At 47.9% G+C, this 23,231-nt stretch overlaps 1 protein-coding gene across 2 annotated transcripts in view; it reads right to left on the bottom strand.

Moving 5' to 3' along the window:
* Nucleotides 1-23,231, bottom strand: part of COL4A6 (collagen type IV alpha 6 chain) — a 759,488-nt gene that overhangs the window by 228,213 nt on the left and 508,044 nt on the right. For both annotated transcript variants that reach the window (XM_086918466.1, XM_086918467.1), the window contains exons 21-22: nucleotides 3,892-3,987; nucleotides 1,262-1,404 (exon numbers count right to left, since the gene is read on the bottom strand). In XM_086918466.1, coding sequence (XP_086774592.1) covers nucleotides 1,262-1,404; nucleotides 3,892-3,987 — 239 coding nt within the window. The remainder of the gene's footprint in view (nucleotides 1-1,261; nucleotides 1,405-3,891; nucleotides 3,988-23,231) is intronic.

Raw genomic sequence — 23,231 nt, 5'->3', positions numbered from 1 at the left:
TGGTCCAGCTGTCCAGTTTGCTCCTCTTATTCAGAAACAAGGCAAAGCGAGAGCCTCCGACTGACGCCACCTGACCCCTTAAAGCACCTCTACACCCATGCCCCACAGCCCAAGCAGTCTACACCTGCAGTCTCTTTTTGGAGACCTCCTCCTACTGCGAGGGACTCCAGCACGTGACCAGATGCTAAAAGACACCACTGCACATGAGCCCCAGGTCTGAGCATCTCACCACCAGTATACCTACACGCCCGAGCCTCTCTAGGTTTGAGCCCCCCTGTAGGTCCAAGTTAACTGGCCCCCCAGTCTCTACTTGCAGCCTCTTTCCAACCGAACCGATCTCCATTGAAGTAAATGGGACATCCAACGCTGTCACACACCTCTGCACCCAGATGCCCAATAGCTTTCCAAGGTGAACTGTTGGTGTGGCCTTTGATCATGGCCCATACTCCCCTTAAGTCCTGGAGAACAGTCCCTTAAGTCACTGACAAGTGCCCGAATGCAATAAAGGTTTTTCCCCATACATTACCACTTCAGAAATTGCTCTGTGTCATCTTTTGAAAAGTATACAAATTTCTACCTCTAAAAGTACTTTCCTGATTCCGATGATTTTGGTATCTAAATAATAGAAAAATAATTGTTATCTTCAAAATTGGTGTTTCTTTATTGAGTGTGTGTCTCACTTACTGCCTTTATGCGTGCAATAAATGCTTAGCACTACCCTCTGATATGCCTAACTGATTGCCCACACTATCACAAAAGAAAGCATTTAGGATATAATTAGTGTCCTTGTCAGTCAATCGGGGTGACCTGGACTCTTTACACAATGTACCTCAATTTGGTCCATTATATAAAAAGTCAGCTTCCTACAGCTGCCATTTTTTAATGATCTTGAGGGAGTCCATAACAGTCCATATTAAGATGTAACTTCACTCACAAATACACTCTCCTTTTCCTTTTTTATTTGAGGAGGGCTGACACTCTGCAGGGGTCACATTATATCACACACCACCCACAGTCACCTGGTTTTACATATTTAAAGATGGGATTGGCATGTGGGTAAACAGACACATTGGTATTAAAAGTGCGATAAAATGGTAGCTGTAACTCAAGAAGCCATTCACTAAATAAGGGGAGTGGGTGAGCCAAGCTTTCTTTTCTTAGTATTGGAAAGCATTACACGTTTTCACAAATAAATCCAAGGCCTGCTAGTGAATTCCCAGCTTCTATTTAATATTCTTCAATGTTTTCGAGTTGTACTTACTGGTGATGCTGGAATTCCAGGAGGGCCCATCACACCAGGATCACCTCGATACCCTTTGAATCCAGGAAAGCCGGAGATGCCAGGTCTGCCGGGGGGTCCCTCGACTGGCTCACCATTCTCACAATCACAGTCTCCTGCATCTCCTGGAAGGTAAAGGGAGGATGGAAATGCGTCAAGATAGAAATGCAACAATTCGTATTCACACTGTCTAACGAGGTCAATGCAATTTTATTTCGAAATGAGGAAGAAAATATAGGAACAGTTTGAAATATCGCGGTCATTACGATCAGAGTGCACTGACATTTAAAATGAAGCACTTCTTTTATGCAATGCTCTGGCACAACAGACATGGTTAATGATAATCTTTATAACCTTAAGTATGGTATGGAAGGTGAAGATGTATGTTTGCTGTTTGAACCTTGTATATTCATAGCAGCAACTATAAACTGGGACAGGACACAAACTGAACAGAGGTAATCATTCTTTTGTCCCCATTTTCTAATTTTAAGATCGCTTTTTTGGAGAGCCAGCATTCAACATTTCTACGCGTGTTTGATGCTAATGACACATCATCATGCCAGTGTGTATCTTAGACATTCTGGAATACTATAGTATCAATATTCAATGCTGCCTTTACAAGCGAGGCCTTTGCATGACTTGAGATTGTGCCTAGGGCACATGAGGAATGACTCAATTCCTGCTGAAGAACTCTACAATGGAAGAAATGTTAGGGGCACCAGGGCTCCAGCAGATAGTCTGATCCCCGCCTAATCCTCTTGTGTTCATTCTGTGTTCATGGAGACAGGTTAGTCAGAAATATTTGAATGTGATTCATATGGTCATTTCTCTTAGTATCCAATACTTTATCATGACTAACAGGCCAGGCGTTTTGGTGTTTCTGATGGTTATTGCCAGGTTTAAGAGGGGTAAAACATCGACTGACCTTGCCATCTTTCAACACCTACCATGTTTAAGTTGCATGAAGAAATAGACAGTTCAGTCTTTAAGGTTTATCTTGCACCAGTTGATTACTTTATTAGCCCTGTATACACAAACCTGCCCCATTTCTGTCTTTTATAGTTGTATAATTTCGGTTATGAAAAAGGTTTATTGCTATAAAGTCTACAAGAGACATTGTTACATTGCAGGTGCCTGAGATTTAAGTCCTTAGTTCTGTGGTTATTTATTCTTGGCTCCTTCATAAATAATAATTGTAAGGAAATGCCTCTATTTGTGTGGTTTTTCGACTCTATGAGTGCTCTGAGCCTTCTAACCACACCTCAGTTCTAGTGCCTGGACCCTAAAGTGTCTGTAGAATTGGCAGTATCCAATTGCAAATGACTAATTTACCTGTAACTCTCTACTATATGGTACCCAGACACCCGGGACATATAAGTTGGAGGGGTACCTCAGGGATTGCAGCACAGGTGGTGCCAGCCTGGAGGCCCCCATGGAAAATATTCATATACTTCCAGTGGGGAAAGGCATGCAGGCATTGTACTACTGGCGCTTGTGCTGAAGGCAAATAAATCATTGGTTCTCCTTCTCTTTCCTGGACATAGGCAAATCTTGTTCTGCTCACAGGTTGGAGTGATGCACGGTTTAGCACATTTAATTTACAGACGGCCAAGAAGCCAGTTGTTTGAGTTGGTCCATTAAGAACTAGCTGATGGCTCCCAAGATTAGAGTTTGTCAAGAACACTTTGTTTTTATCTAGTTGCTATTTTTAGGACTGATGCTTACACAAAATGCTTGAGGCTCACAAGACAGGTATGAAGGTGGGGTAAATTTAAGCTCACTATCAATCACAATCATTTGACAGTATGTACTTACCTAAAACTGTTGACTTTTTTTGTATTATTAGTTATCATTTATATAGTGCAACTATCACCCAAAGGGCATATTGGTGCTGGTAACTCTCAGTAAAGATGGGAAAGTCTATTAACAAAAGGTAGCACTGTGCTACTGTACTTTAACCCTCCATTTCCAGGGGAAGAGCCAGGTCTTTAGATTTTTCCGATGGTGGTTCTTAGGGAGAGTAGAAGGTTATTGTATAGCTGAGATTCTTTTACCTGGAAGGCTCTACCTCCAAGTCCTGTCTTTCTGAAAGAAGGAACAGATACTAGGTCGGCATGGGATGATCTTAAGGTTCGTGCCAGACTATATAGATTTCAACTTCCTGTTGAAGAGCTCTGGTTCCTGTGCCATTTACTGGCCTATGTAGTATGCATAAAGCATTAAAGATGCACCTTTTTTTTACCGGCAACCAGTAAAGTTTCTGCAGTCTCTTAGTTGCGGAGTCTGGTCTTCCTTTGTTTAGTGCAAGCTTGGCAGCCAAAACCTGAATCCTCATGAGCCGTTTGGGGCCAATTAGACATACTCACACCTTCCTCTGTGAACTGGCGCTGAAATGTCCAGCTCTCTTTTAGGAAAGGTGCAAACAGGGCACAGCCCTTACCATTTGTTCTACATGTGTATAAATATTCCATTTTAGAATTTTGAGACCAATTTATGAAGGCATTTAGCACTATGACTGCACTACTTCACATACTAATAAATGCTTTTGTACACTGCTCCCCATGTGTGCTAAGATAGCACACGTCAATGTCAAATATTTAAATGAGACGTACCTTTGAACCCTGATGGGCCGCGGAGTCCGGGAAAACCTTGAGGGCCCGGTGGGCCAGGAAGACCTTCCACTATAGATCCAACTCCAATGACAGGACCTGTTTGATAATATGCAACAAAACAAAATATTCAAGGCTTCATTTGTTTTAAGAACTCCACTACATGAGCAAAATATTGTCTCAAGAAGAAAGCAAAACATGCTTTTAGAGGCTTAAGACAGCTGTTATCTGGGGGGAAATGGTAGGAAAAGCCTACATAACAGGTATTTATTTTTGGAAGGAAACTGAAATATTCCTCATAAATGTCTTTAGCAATTATGGTGCAAAGAGAAATTTCTAAAAGAATGTATCACTCTGAATAAAGCCCAAGAACATGGTAAGACTGCATAATTATGTTCTAACAATGCACTGAAGAACAGACTACTTACCTTCAGTGACGCCTTTTATTGCAGACACTCTCTTAGACGCAGCTTCCTTACCTTTGAATTATCCGTAGGATCGCATCTGGAACTTTTTTGTGAGCAGTATCCCTGCGTGCTGGTTGGTGGTGTCGGTCGGCTGCATGTGTCAATGTAAGCGCGGGAAGTGACGTGCGAGGTGTCAATATAGGCGCCACCCCTGTGTGCTGACGTCAGATTCTTTTCAAGACTTTCCATGCCAGGAGCTTGAAGCTACAAAGAACACTGACCACTGGTGTGGAAAACTAGGCCCTGAAAGGGGAAAGCCCTGTCCCTAGAAATGTGTTCGTAGACCGAGCTGATTGAGTGTGTTGGTAAGGAATTTGTGGCTGGCTAGAGCTTCTACCAAGTAAGGCATTATCAAAGAAAAGTAACTTGTTCATCTGATAGAGACTTCTAGCTACAGATTCCTTACCTTAGAATAGATATCCAAGCAATACCTCCCAGGAGCTGGGTCTGCAAAACAATTTCACACTAAGAAGTCCTGCAGGACAGAACAGGCAAAATTCCCAACGCAATAGACCTGAGTGTCCAGGCAGTAGTGCTTGGTAAACTTGTGCAGAGACGCCTATATTGCTGTCTGTCAGATGTCCAGGACAGGAACTCGACATGCTAAAGCAGTGGTCGCAGCCTTAGCTCTGGTGGAGGATTGCTTCTTGGACAATGTGTAGCAGATTTTAATGCAGGGCATGATCCATCGGGCGATGGTCCGCTTCTGCATGGCCTCTCCCTTCTTTGCTCTGACATACCCATGAGGAGTTGGTCGTCCACCTGGAACTCTTCTGTGCAGTCAAGGCAGAACGATATTGGTCTTTTTGGTTGCTTCAGTGAAGTCGCTCCTCTTCTTGGAGGCATGTGGCAGAGCGGAAAAAATAGGCACAGTGATAGATTGGCCTACATGAAAGGAAGTGAAAAGGATCAGCAGAAAGGAAGCTCTAGTGTGAAGAACCAGCTTGTTTGGGTAGATGGTTAGGTACAGAGGCCTGAATGACAAAGTTTGAAGCTCAGTGACCCTCCGGGCAAATGTTTTTGCCACCAGGAAGCCGTCTTAAAGAGAAAGAGTCTGAGAGGACAATTGTGCAATGTCACAAAGGGACCGCACATCAGAAAAGTTAAGACCAGGTTAACATCTCACTGAGGCATGATGAAGGACGAAGGTGGAAATGTGTTGCAAACCAACCAAGAACCTATTTACAACAGAGGATTTGAAGAGGGATGGCTGCCAATCGCAGAAAAGCTGAGATGGCAAACATATAGTTCTTTAGGCAGAGCCCTGCTGTGCAAGAGAAATGATAAAGAGAAGGACCTGAGAGGGGAGCAGAAAGAGGGTCAACTTGTTTCTCTGGACACAATCCCACAAACCTGCCCCAGTGGCAGGCGTATACAGTCTTGGTGGAGGAACGCCTGGCTGCCATGATAACAGTGCAGACTTTGTGCGGAAGGTCGAACCGCACAACTGTCACTGCTCAATCTCTAAGCATGAAGTTGCTGCATTGACAGGTTCGGGTAGAGAACCCTCCCCTGCTGCTGCAACAGAAGACCCTCCCGGAGGGGCACCCTAATTTGAGGACCAATGGCCATGCTCAACAGCTCGGCATACCAAATTCTCTGAGCCCAGTCAAGAGCCACAAGAATGACTTGGGCCCTGTCGTTCCTGATCTTCTTGAGAACTGTAGGAAGCTGGCTCTTTATATAATATATACAATAACCCTCCACTCATAACAACAATATATCAACAAAGACCTGCTCTGGACATAGACCAATACTTTTTCAGAGACTCACGGGCAAGGTACTCAGCTGTCGTACTAGCGAATAGCTTCTAAAAATTGCTACTCGGAACCTGGTCTAGCTATCCAATTCTAAAAGTTTGTCAACCCCACTTATATCCCAATATGTAAGTGCACATAGAGAAAAAAGGTGTGTGAAGGTCTTAATGTACCTCCCGTAGGCATCACCAAGGGAGCTGCTGGTAGGTACTCACCAGTCTGCTCACGTATTTATCACCATTGAAGACCAAGAAATGAAATCAGTGAAAACATGTGAAACAAGGAAAACCTAGTGATGTGCAAAGGGATGCACCGCAAATACTTGTCATGTGCTATCCCACTGTGGCCCCATAGTGAAAAGAAAATGGAAATTATCACTTCTCCAAGCTAAAAATTAGATAGGACCCACTGGCAACAATGCCAACTTTAATATATGCCGTGAGCCTACTCAGATTGATAAATATATAATAAAAAACAAACGATGTTGTAAGCCACTTCAATTAGGGAAGGCCAACATGTTTCATTGTCAAAGTACCTTGAGGCAATTTCGTCAGGGCTTGGGGTCAGTCTTCACCTCACTAGTGTTTCATCATGAGCCAGGTGGTTGCCCTTAATGATCCTACCGGCAACCAACCTCGTGGGGGTGGATGTGTTCTGCAATAGTATATCACACCATCCCTTTGGCGTTCACACACGGTTGCTGCTCGTCAATCGGTACGACTCCTGTGTGGTTTTACTCCTCTTTAAGGGGCATATGTAGGTAATTTACATTTTGCAATTCTCAAATAGTGATTTTTAAGGAATCGCTATTTGAGAAGAGGCCCATAGGAATGAATGGGGATACATTCTCAAATTGCGATTTTCTATGAGAAAATCGCAATTTGAGAATCGCAATTCCAAGGGGGCCAGGGTGTCCAAAGGACACCTGTTGCACCCCTGGAATGTACCTGTAAGTACACGTGGCGCACATACATGCCCTAAGGGCATGTCTGTGCGCCATATGGCACTTTGTTTTTTTTTTTATGCATTTTGACGGGAAATCGCAATATACCATCTACTTGGAGTAGGTGGTATTTTGCGATTCCTTAAGCCAAAATCGCAATTTGAAAGGCACCCCTACATAGCATTTAAGGAATCGCAAAATTGCGATTCCTTAAATGTTTGAGCAAAAAAAGGAATCGCAATTTTTGCGATTCCTTATTTTGCAATGTGGCCCATACATACCAAAACGCCGTTTGCGGTTCGCAAACGCCGGAATTCTGCTAATTCCGGTGTTTGCGAATCGCAAACGGCTTCCTAGATATGCCCCTATATGATATACCAAAAGAGTCCAGATGTTACCTTACTAGTGAGCAGAGGCTTGTTCTAGCAACCCCAAGGTGCTTTTCTAGGGGCTAGTGTGGTCAAGCAACCTTAGGCTTATCAGAGAGGAGTGTTAGAGATCTGCAAATACACACAATAGTCAATAAATGATGTACAAGACACAAGTAGGAGGTCCACACCAATGTATAAAAATAACACATATCTTTTTTTATATTTAGGGAAAACAGAACAAATTGGCTGGACAGGAAAATTGACAAAAAAAGTTCTACAGACACGCAGTCAATATGTACCACGTGACCACAGGGTTTATATCCCAAACAAATTTATTTTCTTTTTTACTGAAATTGTCAAAGTTTCAAAAACACGAGCACAAACAAAAAACCATCACAACAGTAAGTTCATGTGTACAGTATCTACAAATATACAAATTTACAAATGTACAGTACTTACAACAACGAGTCAAACGAAGCAAATAATAATGACACACCAAGGAACAGTAAAACATACAGTGATCCAAATAAATTGCAGTTATATACAGTGCAAAATTAGTGCATGAAACAGAGGAGAGAACCAGTCCTTAGAACTATGAAACCAAGGGACAAGCGGGATAGATGGAAAGGAGTGCCTGCCTCTCTACCAAAACCTGTGGTCAAATGTTTATATGGGGTTGCACGACTAGGGTCCAAAGTAGTAAGGTGAATTATATCCTAGAGGCACCCTTTGAGGTTGCCACAGGGTGGGAGTGTCGACGCGTTTCAAACCTAGATGTTGTAGGTTCTCTTTAGGACAGGGACTGGGGACGGTAAATCTGTAACGATATACGGAGTTGGTGTCAGAATTGTATATCATAGTACTATAACGGTCTACTCTGACTCCACAAGAAAGAAAAAATGATTACCTGCACAGGGGCACACAAGATGCCGTAGTGTCGGTAAATCTCACTGAGCAGTCAATTCTGAAAGAACATACAAAAAAGTACTCAGCACGATGACAAACCGGGGTGTCTGGGATGTTTAGAGCAATAGCGCAAGGCCTTAGAGAATGTGAATCATACCTGTAATTCACACAGTGATGGACTGAAGACGTGATGCCCGCCAAGCGGTGCACACTCAGGATGGAGAACGGCTCACATTTTGCAGCGCAGGTGTTGTAGGCTGAGTGAGTAACCACAAGAGAAGGGTTCCCAAGGTTAGCAAAAATTACCTTTGGACCCTAGTCGTGCAACCCCATATAAACATTTGACCACAGGTTTTGGTAGACAGGCAGGCACTCCTTTCCATCTATCTCGCTTGTCCCTTGGTTTCATAGTTCTAAGGACTGGTTCTCTCCTCTGTTTCATGCACTAATTTTGCACTGTATATAAATGCAATTTATTTGGATCACTGTATGTTTTACTGTTCCTTGGTGTGTCGTTATTATTTGCTTCGTTTGACTCGTTGTTGTAAGTACTGTACATTTGTAAATTTGTATATTTGTAGATACTGTACACATGAACTTACTGTTGTGATGGTTTTTTGTTTGTGCTCGTGTTTTTGAAACTTTGACAATTTCAGTAAAAAAGAAAATAAATTTGTTTGGGATATAAACCCTGTGGTCACGTGGTACATATTGACTGCGTGTCTGTAGAACTTTTTTTGTCAATTTTCCTGTCCAGCCAATTTGTTCTGTTTTCCCTGTTGTTGAGATCCGGGCTGGGCAGATGTAGGATCCAAAACCTTCACTGTTCTACAGTTTTTGTATATTTAGGCACGAGAATCAATATGATCACGTAAGTATGTTTTTCAGTGGAAATACTTTTGCATTGAAAAAGTCGACAGCATTTTTCAGAAGCTGCAATGTTATCCTATGAGAGGAAAAACAAGTACGCCATTCAGGTACAATACAGCGACTTACGGGGCCAATCTCCAAGACTTAAGGTGAGTGGTGAGCAAGGTCCAAGGCAGCACCAGCAAGCCTCTACAAGCTGCACTAGAGCGGCCAGGTGCAGGGGTGCAAAACAGCGTTGGGGGCCCAATGTTAGTCTATGGGGATTTTCTTCGCCTAAAGAGGCTGCAGGCTTGGAGTGAGAGGCCAGTGTGGCTGAACCAACAGAGAAACTCAGGCCTCACGATGCTCGGAGACATAGGGACACCTTTTGCCCAATTCTCCCCCCGTCAGCTGCGACAGGTGCAGAGGTATCTTTAGGCATTGGGTTTTCCTTACCAGGAACAGTCATGGTAGAGGGGGCCTGCGAACAGAGGCTGTAAGTGACATTAGTCCATTGGGGGTGACACCACATTGGACTCGTCTCTGGAGGGCATCATTGGCCCACTTCAACTCGGGCATGCGGCCATGGGTTCAGTGGAGTCCTTAGGCGCAGGGTTTTCGCTGTCTTGGGAGTCTTCAGTTCTCTTTGGATGCCTGAAAGATGCAGGGAAGCAGCTCCTCTGCTCTATAGGAGTTCCTGGTGCCTGGGAGACGTGCTGGCAGGTCTCCCAGGCTTTGGAGACGCAGCAGCTGCAGGACAGGTCATCTTTTGCTGCAAGCACCAAAGAAGCAAACCCCGGTACACCCGCCGCTTTCAAGGACTACTGAAGCAGCAGTGCCCAGGAAGAGGTAGTTGTGCTCCTACAGGTCAGATCCATCCTTCCTCCATGTGCAGGGAAGCCAAGACCGACCAGAACCGGACAAAACAAATACCTGGGGTACTGCAACCCTTGCAGCGACCAAGGGTTGTTATACCCAGACTGGACACCAAATGCCGAGGAAACCCGACCTGCACCTCGAAGGACTTCAAGGATAGTGGGACCCACACAGAGATATGCAGCTGTCCTGTTTGTCCCTTTTCTGCAGAACAAAGACAAAGAAGTGAGTCTTTGACAGCTGCCACCCAACGCTTCAAAGTACCACTGCCTCTGGCTCCACAGCCCAAGTCCAAGGGAGTGACAGTGCCAACAGGGTCCCCAGACCCACAAAATCTATGCCAAGCCTCTCTCTGCAGGCCTCCTCTAACTGCAATTGACTCCAGAACAGGAACCCTATGCCAAAAGACACCACTGCACCAGAGTCCCACAGCCTGAGGGGAAGTGGACCAATGGTGTCCCCGTGCCCAAGCATCTCAAGGGTTGAGCCCACCGTAGGTTCCCCCGGAATGGTCCCCCAGACCCTGTTTGCAGCCTCTTTCTGACCAGACTGTTCCCCACTGAAGTGAATAGGACACCTAACGGTGTAAGACATCTCTGCACCCAGACACTCCAGAGTCTCCCAGGTGTCCTGTTGGTGTGGCCTTGGACCTTGCCCTATCCTGATCTCAAGTACCTGAGAACAGTCGATGTAAGTGCCCGAATGCAGTACATGTTTTTCACTAATAGGTCAACATTACTGCTCCCAAAAACTGCACTCTCAACTTTTAAAAACTGTACAAATTCATACTTGAAAAGTACTTATCTGATTCCGATGATCTTGGTATCTACACTCATATAAAAGGATGTGTTATTTTGGTGTCTGATTACTTTATTGAATGTGTGTCTCACCTACTGCCTATATGTGTGCAATAAATGCTTAGCACTACCCTATGATTAATATTGTGAATAAATAAAAAATTAACCAAGTTGAATATTCATTGAAATAATGGGAAAACTAGTTGTGAAGCCTATCTTGGGGTCCTGGTGCAGTCAGAGACTACTGGACACTGTCTGTTGTGGCAATGCCAGTGTCCTTGGGCCACAGTATTACTGCACTCCAAACTGGATGACCTTTTAGGCACTTACCTCTTTCAATATAGTATGGCAGTGATGTGTATTCAAAGTTGAGTGGGTTAGAATACAGTAGGAAACAACAGATAACAGTCAATTACTTCAAATAACAAGCATTGGAAATGCAATAGGTCTCGCCTTTGTTTAAGTTAAAGCCATTTGCATTGCTAATGGTATTGTGTTATAGCTATGTATTATTGATTGTATGTATGTGATAAGAGAGCGCGCCTGGGAGGTCGCTCCTTTGGACTACTGGCGCCACAGTTGTGGAACTCTCTGCCGCTCACACTACGGGGAGCCACCAGCCTGCTTGCTTTTAGAAAAGGCCTCAAAACCTGGTTGTTTACCCAGTAGGCCGCCGTTCTGTTGTATGTCCTCTCTGTCTGTGGTCTTTTTCTTCTTTTAACTGTGTTATGTTATCACGCTGTAGCCCTCCTTACTCAAAGCGCCGGGACACTCTTTTTGAGTAGCCGCGCGCTATACAAAAGTAAATATAACATAACATAACATAACATAACATAACATATGCAGTGGTTGTATGTTGTTAGAAGTGTATTTCTTAGCTGTGTAGTAAGTTAAAGCATAGCGTTAGGAGGACAGGAACGAGAAAGCAGCGTGGATTGGGAGTGCACAAGGGCATCATGGAGGGGGCAGGGAGAAGCGCACAGGCGGGAAGAGAAGCACAATATAGGGAGATAGCTGAAAAACACTGAAAAAGCAGCAACATTGTCGTGGTGTCACCAGGGCTTTAAGTGGAAGCTATTTCAATATTATTTACAAGCCATCGTTGCTGCCAGCTAATAGTCCTGACTTGTAGTAGGTATGATGATACTTGTTGTATCATATATCTGGATGTAATGAAAGAAAAGCTAAATAAAAGTTGGGCAGCAAACTATGCTAAGCACAGATGTTTAGCTTATGTGTTTTTAAGCCACGCCATTAATTACATTGGCCATGCCCCTCTGAGAGACCCCCCCACAGTTTTTTAATCCACCTTAAAGTCCTGGACAGGCGGTTGGGTTAAGGTGGTGGGTGCCTCTTGCATTCCACATTAAGGTCTGCAGGGCACGTGCTACCAATGACTGACTGTATTGCGTAATATCCTAACTAGAACATGTCTGAGATTCTCAGCACAAACTATCGAGGTCAAAGATCTGATCTCAGCTTTCCCACTTGACTGCGCTGTTGTATCCTTGACAAACTAATGTCTCTGAGATTTTGTTGCCAAAATACAGAACGCTTAATTGAAGCTCCGGAATTAAACACTGTAAGGCAAAAGGGCGATAGAATAACGGTCAAGAGAGTGGTCTTCGAGTATACACTACAAAGAGTGCCTTGGGAAGGTTGGGGCTGGTACGACCACCTTCTACCTTTCAGACATGGCTGTACAAGTTGCCGCTCAGAACGGAGCGAGCTTCTCCCCTTGAGGCCGCTTCCTGCGAGTTAAAATCTGGTCTGCAGCCAGATGCGAAAGCCTAAAGGGTCGCCAAGGGAGGTGAAGTACGAGTTACTTACCTTCGGTAACGGTGTATCTGGTAGAGACGATTTTACCCGCAGATTCATTAACGTGGAATTATCCCCAGGCGTGGGACTGGATCCGGAAAACTTTCTTGTCACAGCATCCCTGCACGCCAGGTGGGCGGCACCACGTGACTCCACCCTGATGTCGTCCGCGATGTCAGTGAGGATACATAAGTCCCACCCTGGCGCGCCTACATCAGTTTTCTTCGAAGAACTTTTCTGCGCCACATCACGGAGCCATCACAAACAAAATATGTGAGAATACTGGAACAGTGTGCGAAAAAATCAGCTAAACAGAAAGAGAGAAACGAATGGTGAGGAACAGCAACATCCAGAATAGTGCCAGGCACTACGGCACCAAAAGTCATGGAAGGGAAGAACAGAGCACAGCTACTGCAAGCAAAAAATGCACAGCAGAAGCAGAAGTCTGAAGCCACAGCCCAGAACGGAAGAGGAACGACAATTCAACCCCAGACAACACCAGCAGGGAAAGACATCTCCTAAAAAGAGCTAAGGGTCGAGATCTAGCCAAGAGACCTCAACCCCAAGGACTGCAGAGGAGTCATAAGTGCAATCAACGAAAGGAAGAAGAGCACAAGCAGACCTCACACTGGAGACTAGGGTACAGAGCCGCAAAAATCATCAACCAATCCCCAGAAGGGAAGAAATGGAGCAAACCACAAGACTAGCATCCACCTAGGGAGGGAGTAAGAAAAGGAACTTGCAGAAGACAACCTACCGGAGGCAGGCGAGTGCAGAAGACCAAAAATGGGTCCTCGCAGAACGGGGAGAAAGGGCGGGTCGTGAAGGAATCTGCGGCTAGAATCATCTTTACCAGATACACCATTACCGAAGGTAAGTAACTCGTACATCTGATAGAGATTACTAGCCGCAGATGCCTTAACGTATAATAGATGCCCTAGCCATACCCAAGGGGAATGAGGGTCTGCGAGAGGACCTCTCCAGCTCAGGCGAACACAAGACCCCAACAGGGGACAAATCACAGTGACAGGTAAAATAGCCCAGTCCTCCCCAACAGGGGATGAGTCACAGGGACAGGGGAAAGAGCCCAGTCCACCCCCCCAAGCAGAAGAGAACCTCAGCATCGTGGAAGAACACCGGCCCCATAGGGGATGTGTTATAATGACACAAGAAGCAGCCCAGCCCTCACCAAGCAGGCGAAAGCAAGGGCAATTAGAAAGGAGGCCAGCAGCCAATGTACCAGGGACCTCCATCAGAAGCCCTAGAGGTACAGGCAACGCAGAGGAGTACCGAGGAAGAAGGGCAGCCCAGAGACTCCAAGGAGAAGGGGTAGAAACGAAGACAAGAGCCCTCCACCCAGTGAAGAGGGCAGCCGAATTCATCACAGCTGGAAGTCAATAAACCAGACAGAATACCGCCTCAGCAGTATGACATGTGGGAGAAGAAAAACATAGTCCCACAAGGCTCCCGCAAAACTAAAAGCAGGGGTGCCAGGCCCCTCTCCAAGGCCACTGGCCGTAGACCCGAAGAGCAGGCGGTCGCAGCTGGACGCTGACAAGTGCCACGGAACCAAACGCCCAGACCACATCGTCCAGGCGGGCGCAGCAGGGAGCCAACAAGCAACCAGCCGGAAGATAAGAGGAGAAACAAGTGGGACGGGCCTAGCCGTCAACACAGGGAAGCATCCCCCCTGTAACACCTGACAAAGGACCAGGCCGAAACGGCTGACAGGAGGGTGAAAACACCGCAGCACAAAGCCGAATATGACATACCAAGCCAGGCAATTGACATATCAAATACCTGGAAAGACAGCCAGCTACGCCTAGGTAATGATCAAGAAACCGCAGATGTAACATCATTAAGAACGAGCGCTATTGCCGGCCGTGCTGCCCTTTTCCCCCAGTAGCAAAAAAAATAACGTGCGTTTTGTAAACAAGTCCTTGCGAGAGGAAGCCACACAGCATACTGCTACTTCAATGCAATGTCTTGGGAGGGGCGCAGGGCTGTGAGGATATCCGTCAGATAAAACTCGGAGCATATGGATGACGTTAACAATTAGTGTAAGTTTTTGTTTTTCTTCGTTTGTCAGTACAATTCGCAAACACGCGGAGCCCGGTTTGCTACCATTTCTTTTTTTCTTGTGCAAAAGAGTCTTCCTGTGGAGTATGGCACAGAACATTGCAAAGGTTGATAGTTAGAAATTCCTGACCATGCTTTCAAAATCTCAAAGCGTAGAACAAACAAGCCAAGAACGGAGAAATAAAAAGCGTGTCAGCCATTGTTGAAGGCAAACACGTAATACAGAAAAAAGTGCTTAGCGGCTAATTGAGAGACACTGTCTCCCGCCGCAAGTAAAATATCAAATTCCGGTGGGCGGGTCCAAAAGAGGACAGGGTGGCAACCCTCAGTGTAATGATTGCCTCCCGTGCAATCGCACAAGTTACTTACCTTCGGTAACAATATATCTGTAATAAACAGTAGTTAGTATTAGATTCCTTACCTTAGGCCTCAGTCTGGATCCGGAAACTTTTGCTTAGCAGTAACCCTGCAAGTTGCTAGGCGTCGTCTGCGGCTCTGTGTCCGTCGTCGGCGAAGTACTTAGACGCCACCCTCGCGCGCTTACGTCAGTTCTTATACACAGCTTTTCCGCGCCAGAAACGCAGAGCCATGATAAAAACCAACACTGGTGCCATGAAACTAGGGCCCTGAAAAGGCATGACCTTAACCCTAGATATCGGTTCGCAGAACGGGGAGGATAGGTGGGGCGGTAAGGAATCTAATACTAACTACTGTTTCTTATAGATATATTGTTACCGAAGTTAAATAACTTGTGCATCTGAAAGAAACAGGTTAGTATTAGATTCCTTACCTTAGAATAGATACCCCAGCAATACCAACCCCGGCGGTGGGTCTGCGAACCAATAATTACACCAGCATGTCCGGGAGAACAGAACGGCCGAAACAGCCATCTCTCCGAACTTGGCTGTCTTGCCAATGTGTGAAGCGAGGACCACGCAGCTGCCTGACAGATGTCCTGCAAGGGGACTTCCCGACGCAGGGAAGTAGTAGCTGCCGTGGCCCGAGTGGAATGGGCACGCAGCCCCACAGGAGGCTCCTTTTTAGCCAGTGAATAACAAGCTGATGCACAAAACGACCCACCGGGACATGGTTCGTTTGTGCACAGGCCGTCCCTTCTTAACGCCCACGTAACCAACAAAGAGTTGGTCATCCACCCGGAACGGACGTGTGCGATCCAGATAGTATGAGAGCGCACATTTTGGGTCCAGACGGCGGAGCCTCTTTTCCTCTTTCGAGGGATGCGGAGGCGGAAAGAAGGTGGGCAAAGTGATGGACTGCCCGATGTGGAAGGCTGTGACTACCTTGGGCAGGAAAGAGGGTCGCGTCCCCAACACAATTTTGTCCGGATGGACAGAAAGGAAAGGAGGTTGTGAAGAAAGAGCCTGGAGCTCACTCACTCTCCTGGCAGAGGTGATGGCAACCAGCAATGCAGTCTTAAGAGTAAGGAGACGAACATGACAGTTGTGAAGTGGCTCAACGGGAGCGCACATCAGAACTAGATTCAAGTCCCACTGAGGCATCACGAAAGGAGCAGGGGGAAACATATGAACGATGCCCTTCAAGAACCTATTTACAACTGGGGACTTGAAAAGAGAGGGCTGATCAGGGAGCCTTAAGAAGGTGGAAATGGCAGAGAGGTAGAAGATCCACAGCCTTTGCTGTGCACCATGCCACAAATTTGTTCCACCTGCAGGCGTATACCGATTTTGTGGAGGGACGCCTGGCTGCCAGAATCACATCGCAGACTTCAGGAGGCAAGTCAAATGGCCTCAAATGACGCCGCTCAATCTCCACGCATGGAGGTGGAGGTTGGAGAAGGTTCGGGTGGAGGACCGTCCCCTGCTGCTGCGACAGAAGGTCCTCCTGAAGAGGCAGACGAATCGGGGGATCGACTGACATGCCGAGTAGCTCGGGATACCAGTATCTTTGTGCCCAGTCCGGAGCCACAAGGATGACTTGGGCCAGGTCTTGCCTGATCTTCTTCAGCACTCTGGGCAGAAGTGGTATAGGCGGAAAGGTGAACAACAGACCGCAACTCCACTCGCGACGAAAAGCGTCTCCGAGCGAGTGCCGCCTTGGAAATTCCAACGCGCAGAACTGATGACATTGCGCGCTCTCTTCTGTGGCGAATAGATCTAACCAAGGCTCTCCCCACTGCTGAAAGAGACCTTGCGCCACGTCCGAGTTCAGACGCCATTCATGATCCATCATGCACCGGCTGCTGAGTTCGTCCAGCCTGGCGTTCAAGGAACCTGCCAGGTGTTGAACCACCAGGGTCACGCCCTGATGTTCCATCCATTGCCAGAGGCGCAGAGCCCCACCCCGCCCTGTTTGTTGGAGTACCACATGGCGGTGGTGTTGTCCGTGAACACCTGCACTACCCTCCCCCGGACTGAGGGGAGGAATGCTTTCAGTGCAAGCTGAAATGCCCGCAGCTCCAGAAGGTTGATGTGGCCCTGGGACTCTGCCCGAGACCAGAGGCCTCTGATCTCCACCTCTCCCATGTGGCCCCCCAGCCCATGAGGGACGCGACCGTCACAACAATGTGCTCCAGTTGGGGTAAGGAGAGGGATCTGCCGCTGACCCAATCGCGGTCCGTGAGCCACCACTGCAACTGTCTTGCAGTGCCCTCCGAGATCAATACATGGTCGGACAAGTTGCCCTGATGCTCGGCCCACTGAAACTTCAGGTCCCACTGCAGTGCCCGCATCCGCCACCTGGCGTGATGCACCATAAGGATGCAGGAGGCCATCAGCCCCAGAAGCCGCAGCGTCAACCTGACCGAGACTCGGGATAAAGGCTGAAAGATCGGAATCAGAGCCTGAATATACCTAACCCGCTGTTCGGGGGGATAAACCCAAAACTGCGCCGAGTCTAGAACCGCTCCGATGAAGAGGAGCTTCTGAGAGGGGCACAGGTGTGACTTCAGCACATTGATGGAGAACCCCAGCAGGTGACGGAGGTCGGCGGTAGTCTGGAGGTGGCTGACGACTGTGGGGCGAGCCCGCCTTCAACAACCAGTGTCCGAGGTAGGGGAAGACTGACACCCCTAATCTGCGCAGATGAGCTGCGACCACCGCCATCACTTTCGTGAACACCCAAGGGGCGCTGGTAAGGCCGAAGGGGAGCACGGTAAACTGAAAGTGCTCGTGGCCTACCATGAACCGCAGGTAGCGCCGGTGGGCTGGCAGGACGGGGATGTGGAAATAAGCATCCTACAAGTCCAACCCTACCATCCAGTCTCCGGGGTCCAGGGCAGCTAAGACCTGAGCCAAAGTCAGCAACTTGAACTTCTACTTCCGGAGGAAGCCGCTGACATTCCGCAGGTCCAAGATAGGACATAGGCCCCCTTTGCCCTTCTTGGGAACCAGAAAGTAGTGGGAATAGCAACCACACCCTACTTCTGGCCCAGGTACGAGCTCGATGGTCCCCTTGGCCAAGAGGGACGCAACTTTCTCGTGCAGAAGTTTCAAATGGTCCCCCAACACGCGGTGGTATTGCGATGGCATGGCTGGAGGGGTCGCCTCGAAGGGGAGGTTTGCAGCACCCACCTGTCCGATGTGATGTCGCGCCTGTGGAGGAGGTCATGGCGAACCCTGACCCCCACTGGCGTTAAATGGGCCTGAAAGCTCGGACTAGAAGGCTTTGAGGCGGATGCTGCCGGGGTGGATGTGGACTGGCCTCGCCGTTGTCACCTGGTACCGCCATGTCGGTTACCACGTCCGCCACCGCGCTGAATGTTAGTCTGCGGCCCGTGACTGGCAGGACATGTGGGGGTGCCCCTTCCTTGGCCACGAAATGAGCGAAAGGCAGCAGTTTGCTGGCACAGGGCAGACAGGCCCAAGGACTTGGCCGTAGCCCTGGAGTCCTTAAAGCGCTCAAGCGCACTGTCTGCCTTGTCGCCAAAGAGGCGACGGCCATGAAACGGCATGTCCATAAGGGTGTTCTGGACATCAGCCAAAAAATTGGCGGACCTCAACCAGGCATGGCGGCGAACCGCCACGGTCGTTGCAATCGGCCTGCCTAGTGAGTCCGTGGTATCCAGCCCACATCGAATAGAATACCGTGCCGAATCTCGACCCTCCGCAAGGGCTTGGGCGGGTTTAACCCGGGCCTCCTCCGGGCATTGTGGCAGCACGTCCGCAACCGTGTCCCACAGAGAGTGGGTATAACAGCCCAAAAGGCAAGCGGTGTTGACCGACCCCAACCTAAGTGAGGAGAACACCTTTTTGCGTACTGTTCATACCTTTTGGATTCCCGATCAGGGGGAGCTGTCAGGAATGCGGTCTGGGAATTAGAGGCCTGGATAACCAGGCTCTCGGGGGGAGGGGGGCAGAAAACAAGGGTCGCCCGGGGCTGGGCGGTGGCGTCTGGTCACGTTCCTATCTACAGGGGGACCTGTAGCGGGCCAGGACCCAGTGCCCAACAGAACGTCAGTTAAGACCTCATTGAACGGCAGTAGAGGCTCCGAAGAGCTTGCCTGCGGTTTGAGGACCTCAGTGAGGAGGTTAGTCCTCACGGCCGCGACGGGGAGCTCAAGAACAAGGCCTTGGCTGCCCTCGTCAACACCACACTATAGGCAGTCCCCTCCTCCGTAGCCACGGTAGGAGGGGAGACAAATACAGTGTCGGGCGAAGTTTCCAAACCACTGGTCTCCCCTAGTTTACCTGCCCAGTCTTGAAAAGACTGGCCCTCCAGTGCCAGAGGGTCCACAGAGCCCTCCCAATCCGCCTCGCCCTCCATCTCTTGGTACTCAGGTTCAAATGATGGGGCCGGATCATAGAAGTATTGTACTTCTCTCGACGTTAAATGCGGCGTCGATCAACGCTGTTCTGACGTTGGCACCGGATCGACGGGGGGATCAGGGACGACGTCGTCCGGGAACGGCGTTGTGGGCGACACCCTAGGAGTCGACGCCGGCAGAGGGGTCGTTAGGTCGACCAGCGGCGATCTGGATCCGACGGCGCCGGGGCCGAAGCACCCGACGGCACCGGGGCCGAAGCACCCGGCCCGCTTGGGCTCCCAGTCGGAACCCGACGGAGGAGTGAGCGACCTCATGGTCATGAGGAAGGCATCAATCTCCTCTGGCGTCGCGTTCTGCCCAGTGACCGGCGGGTATGGGGAAGGCCCCGACGCCTACGGTGTCGCCCGAATTCCCGGCCGCGTCGCACGAGCATCGGGCGAGTCAAAAGAGCGGTGTTGCTTCTTCGACTTCTTGTGCCTATTATCTGAGGACTTGGAGCCCGACGAGTGGTGTCGACTCGCCGAGCTGTGTTGACTCCGGCCCCGTTACCAGTCCCTCGACCTCCTCCTGTACCGGGACCTCGAGCGGCGTGGGGCCGACTGTCGGAGCTCGAGGCGCTTACAGGACCGCTTACGCCTAGGTTTCGAAGTCAAGGCCTGGCAGTCGGAGCAGGACTTGTCATCATGGTCGGCCCCTAAGCAGTACAGGCACCGGCGATGGGGGTCGGTAACCGACATCAGACTGACGCCTGGGGATATTCTAAGGTAAGGAATCTAATACTACCTGTTTCTTTCACATATTGTTTTCTTTATTTCTTCTTCATGTCTCATCTTTCTGGCGGAGGAGGATGGGTTCGCTATTGAATCCAGAAAATCCAGAAAATTCTTCAAGATGCAAAACTACAACGACAGGTAAGAAAATTTAGTGTTTTGCAGTGTGAATCTTTTCTGGATTCGCTATGCTGTGCATAGACTTTGTAGCTGTTTGCTATTCTTGTGGTGGTTGAATGGAAGATGAGCGTTGGTTTGTGAATATATATTGCAAGACTTTTTGTCCTACTTGTGCTTCCTTATTCATCTGAATATCCACGCAGTAGTGCTTTGTGAATGTGTGCACCAAAGACCAGGTTGCTGCTTAGCAAATGTCTTGAATAGGTGTATTTGCTAGAAAAACTACTGTTGCTCCCTTCTTCCTTGTTGAGTGAGCGTGTGGGGCTCTTTGCAATGTTTGACCTGCCTGTTTGTGGCACAACTGTATGGCTTGTGCAATCCTTCTTGCAATGGTATTCTGTGTGACTGGTCGTCCAAGAAAACTATTGGCAAATGATACAAAGAATTGTTTTGTTTTCCTGTATTCTTTGGTTCTTTATAGGCTATATGTTATGTTATATGTTATTGTAAAGTGTGCGGCTACTCCTAAGAGTGTCCAGGCGCAGACTTAACCCTCTTGACAGAGCAATTGGAAGCGGCTATGGGTGGCTTTGCTATTGTTGAAACAACCAGGTTTTTAGCTTTCTCCTAAAGCTAAGGAGAGTTTGTTCCTGTCTCAGGTGAAGCGGCAAGCAATTCCAAAGCCTAGTAGCGGTCACCAGGAATGAGCGTCCGCCCATACGTGAACGGGCGAACTTTGGGACGATCGACAGCCTCTGCGTTGAGGATCGCAAGGTTCTGATTGGAGCATAGGGCTGGATTCTGCTCCTAATATAGGAGGCTCCGACATTATGAAAGGCTTTGAAGACCAGTATCAGAGCCTTGAAGTGCACCCTCCTTCGCACCGGGAGCCAATGCAAGGACATCAAAAGAGGCGTCATATGAGTCCTAAGGTCAAGACGGCCCTTGCTGCCACGTTTTGTACCACCTGTAAGCGGCCTAATAGGTAGATCAGGAGGCCTAGATACAGAACATTGGCGTAGTCAAGCCTGGATGTTATCAAGGCTTGGACCACTGTTTTCCTATGTGAAATTGAGAGGAGAAGGAGAAAATTCCTCATCATTTTCAGTAGTCCAAAACATGTGGCAGTCACAGACTGAACTTGAGACATCATGGACATGTCTGCATCCATTTTTACCTCCAGATTTTTTATGGTGGTAACTGGACAAACGGGTTTTGGGGACATGTCCTGGGGCCACCAATTACGCCATACCAGGTCTATGGCCGAAAAAAAAAATTCGGGCTTATCGGAGTAGCATCACAACTGGTTTAGTCTGAACCAGGACAACACCTCAGTCAGGCAGTTGTTAATTTCATCTCCTCTCAGCGCAGCGTTTTTCTCGTAAGTAAACAGCAGCTGCGTGTCATCTGGGTAGGATATGGCCTTTGCTCTGTAATGCTCAACCGGTAGTGCCAAGAGAGCCATTTATAGATTGAACAAACAAAGTTGGGTTCAGCACCGACCCTCATGGGCGGAATAAGGGCGGAGAAAGGAGGGGACCATACGGTCTGCTGGAGGCTTTCCAAAAAGGAGGCGAAACATTTTAGGACTGTGCCTCCGATACCGCAGTCCTGAAGTCTGTGCAGAAGTAAATCATGGGGCATGGTATCAAAGGCCGCCGAGAGGTCCAGCAGGATCAGTACCGCTTTTCCGCCGCTGTCAAGAGTGGTTTTAATTGTGTCAGAGACCTCCAATAGCCCCATCTCAGTACTAAAATTAGATCTAAACCAAGACTGACTGGAGTGCAGTGCATGGGTTGTGTCTATAAAATCAGTGTACATAATGTTCACGTAGTTCTCCAAAGCCTTGGAGAAGTATGGCAGTAGCGTAATTGGCCCGTAATGGCTGGCTATAGAGGGATCTGCCGAAGGCTTTTTGAGGAGTGGCAAGATTCGACAGCGTTTCCAGCATTCTGGCATCAAACCCTCGGCTAAAGAGAGATTCAGGACTGAGTTGACTCCTGGACTGATCACTTCAGCAATAGAGGCCAGTACTTTCGCCGGGCAAGGGTCAAATGGAGAGCCAGATTTCAGCACTTGCATTTTTTTTAAGAGACGTGGGGGGGGGTGGGGGCCTCCAAAAGAGTCTTGTCTAAATTGGAGTAGGCAAGGGGGGATTTAACTAAAATGCCATCGCTTGTTTGGGGCACAGTCCCAAATGCATCCTGGATAATTTAAATGTTATTATTAAAATATTGCGCCATGTGGCTTATTCATTCATCTGTAGGGGTGAAAGGGTGCCTAATTGTGCTTGGGGAGGAGAAGGCCTTGACAATCTTAAACAATTCCAGGCTACTTTTCCAAGCTTGTTCAATTTTTGAGGCCAGGAAGATTTTTTTCCCCTCTCAAACTTTAGCATAGTGGGCCTTCAAGGCCAATTTGTAAGTAGTTTTATTTATGGGATAAAAATTATTTCTTCATTGTCTTTCCAGGCATTTGCATGCGCTTTTCCTTTTGCTTAGTTCTTCTGTGAACCATGGAGCAGAGGCACGGCCAGATTTAGCTGTTTGCATTTTTGGTGGAGCTAGTTGCAAAGCCCACTCCAGGAGCCATCCTTCAAGTGAGCGGAATGCATTGGAAATCACGGGGAGGAGTACAAACGTTGCCACGGTATGCATTCCATGGGGCCCATATCCTAGACCATTTTCGGGGGCCGTATATACAGTCTTTTCTCTTAGAATACACCAATCAAGGTATTTTTTCCAGTCGGCAATTGTAGGTGCAATGTTCCTCTTGGCGAGTGTAACCTATTGTATAGTGTGTGTATAGGTCGGTCAGTTCCCAGATATTAGGAAGGCATCTGGGCG

The sequence above is a fragment of the Lissotriton vulgaris genome, chromosome 4_1 (assembly GCF_964263255.1).
Source record: "Lissotriton vulgaris chromosome 4_1, aLisVul1.2, whole genome shotgun sequence".
NCBI classification, from domain to species: Eukaryota; Metazoa; Chordata; class Amphibia; order Caudata; family Salamandridae; genus Lissotriton; species Lissotriton vulgaris.
This window is presented reverse-complemented; position numbering and strand designations above follow the sequence as displayed.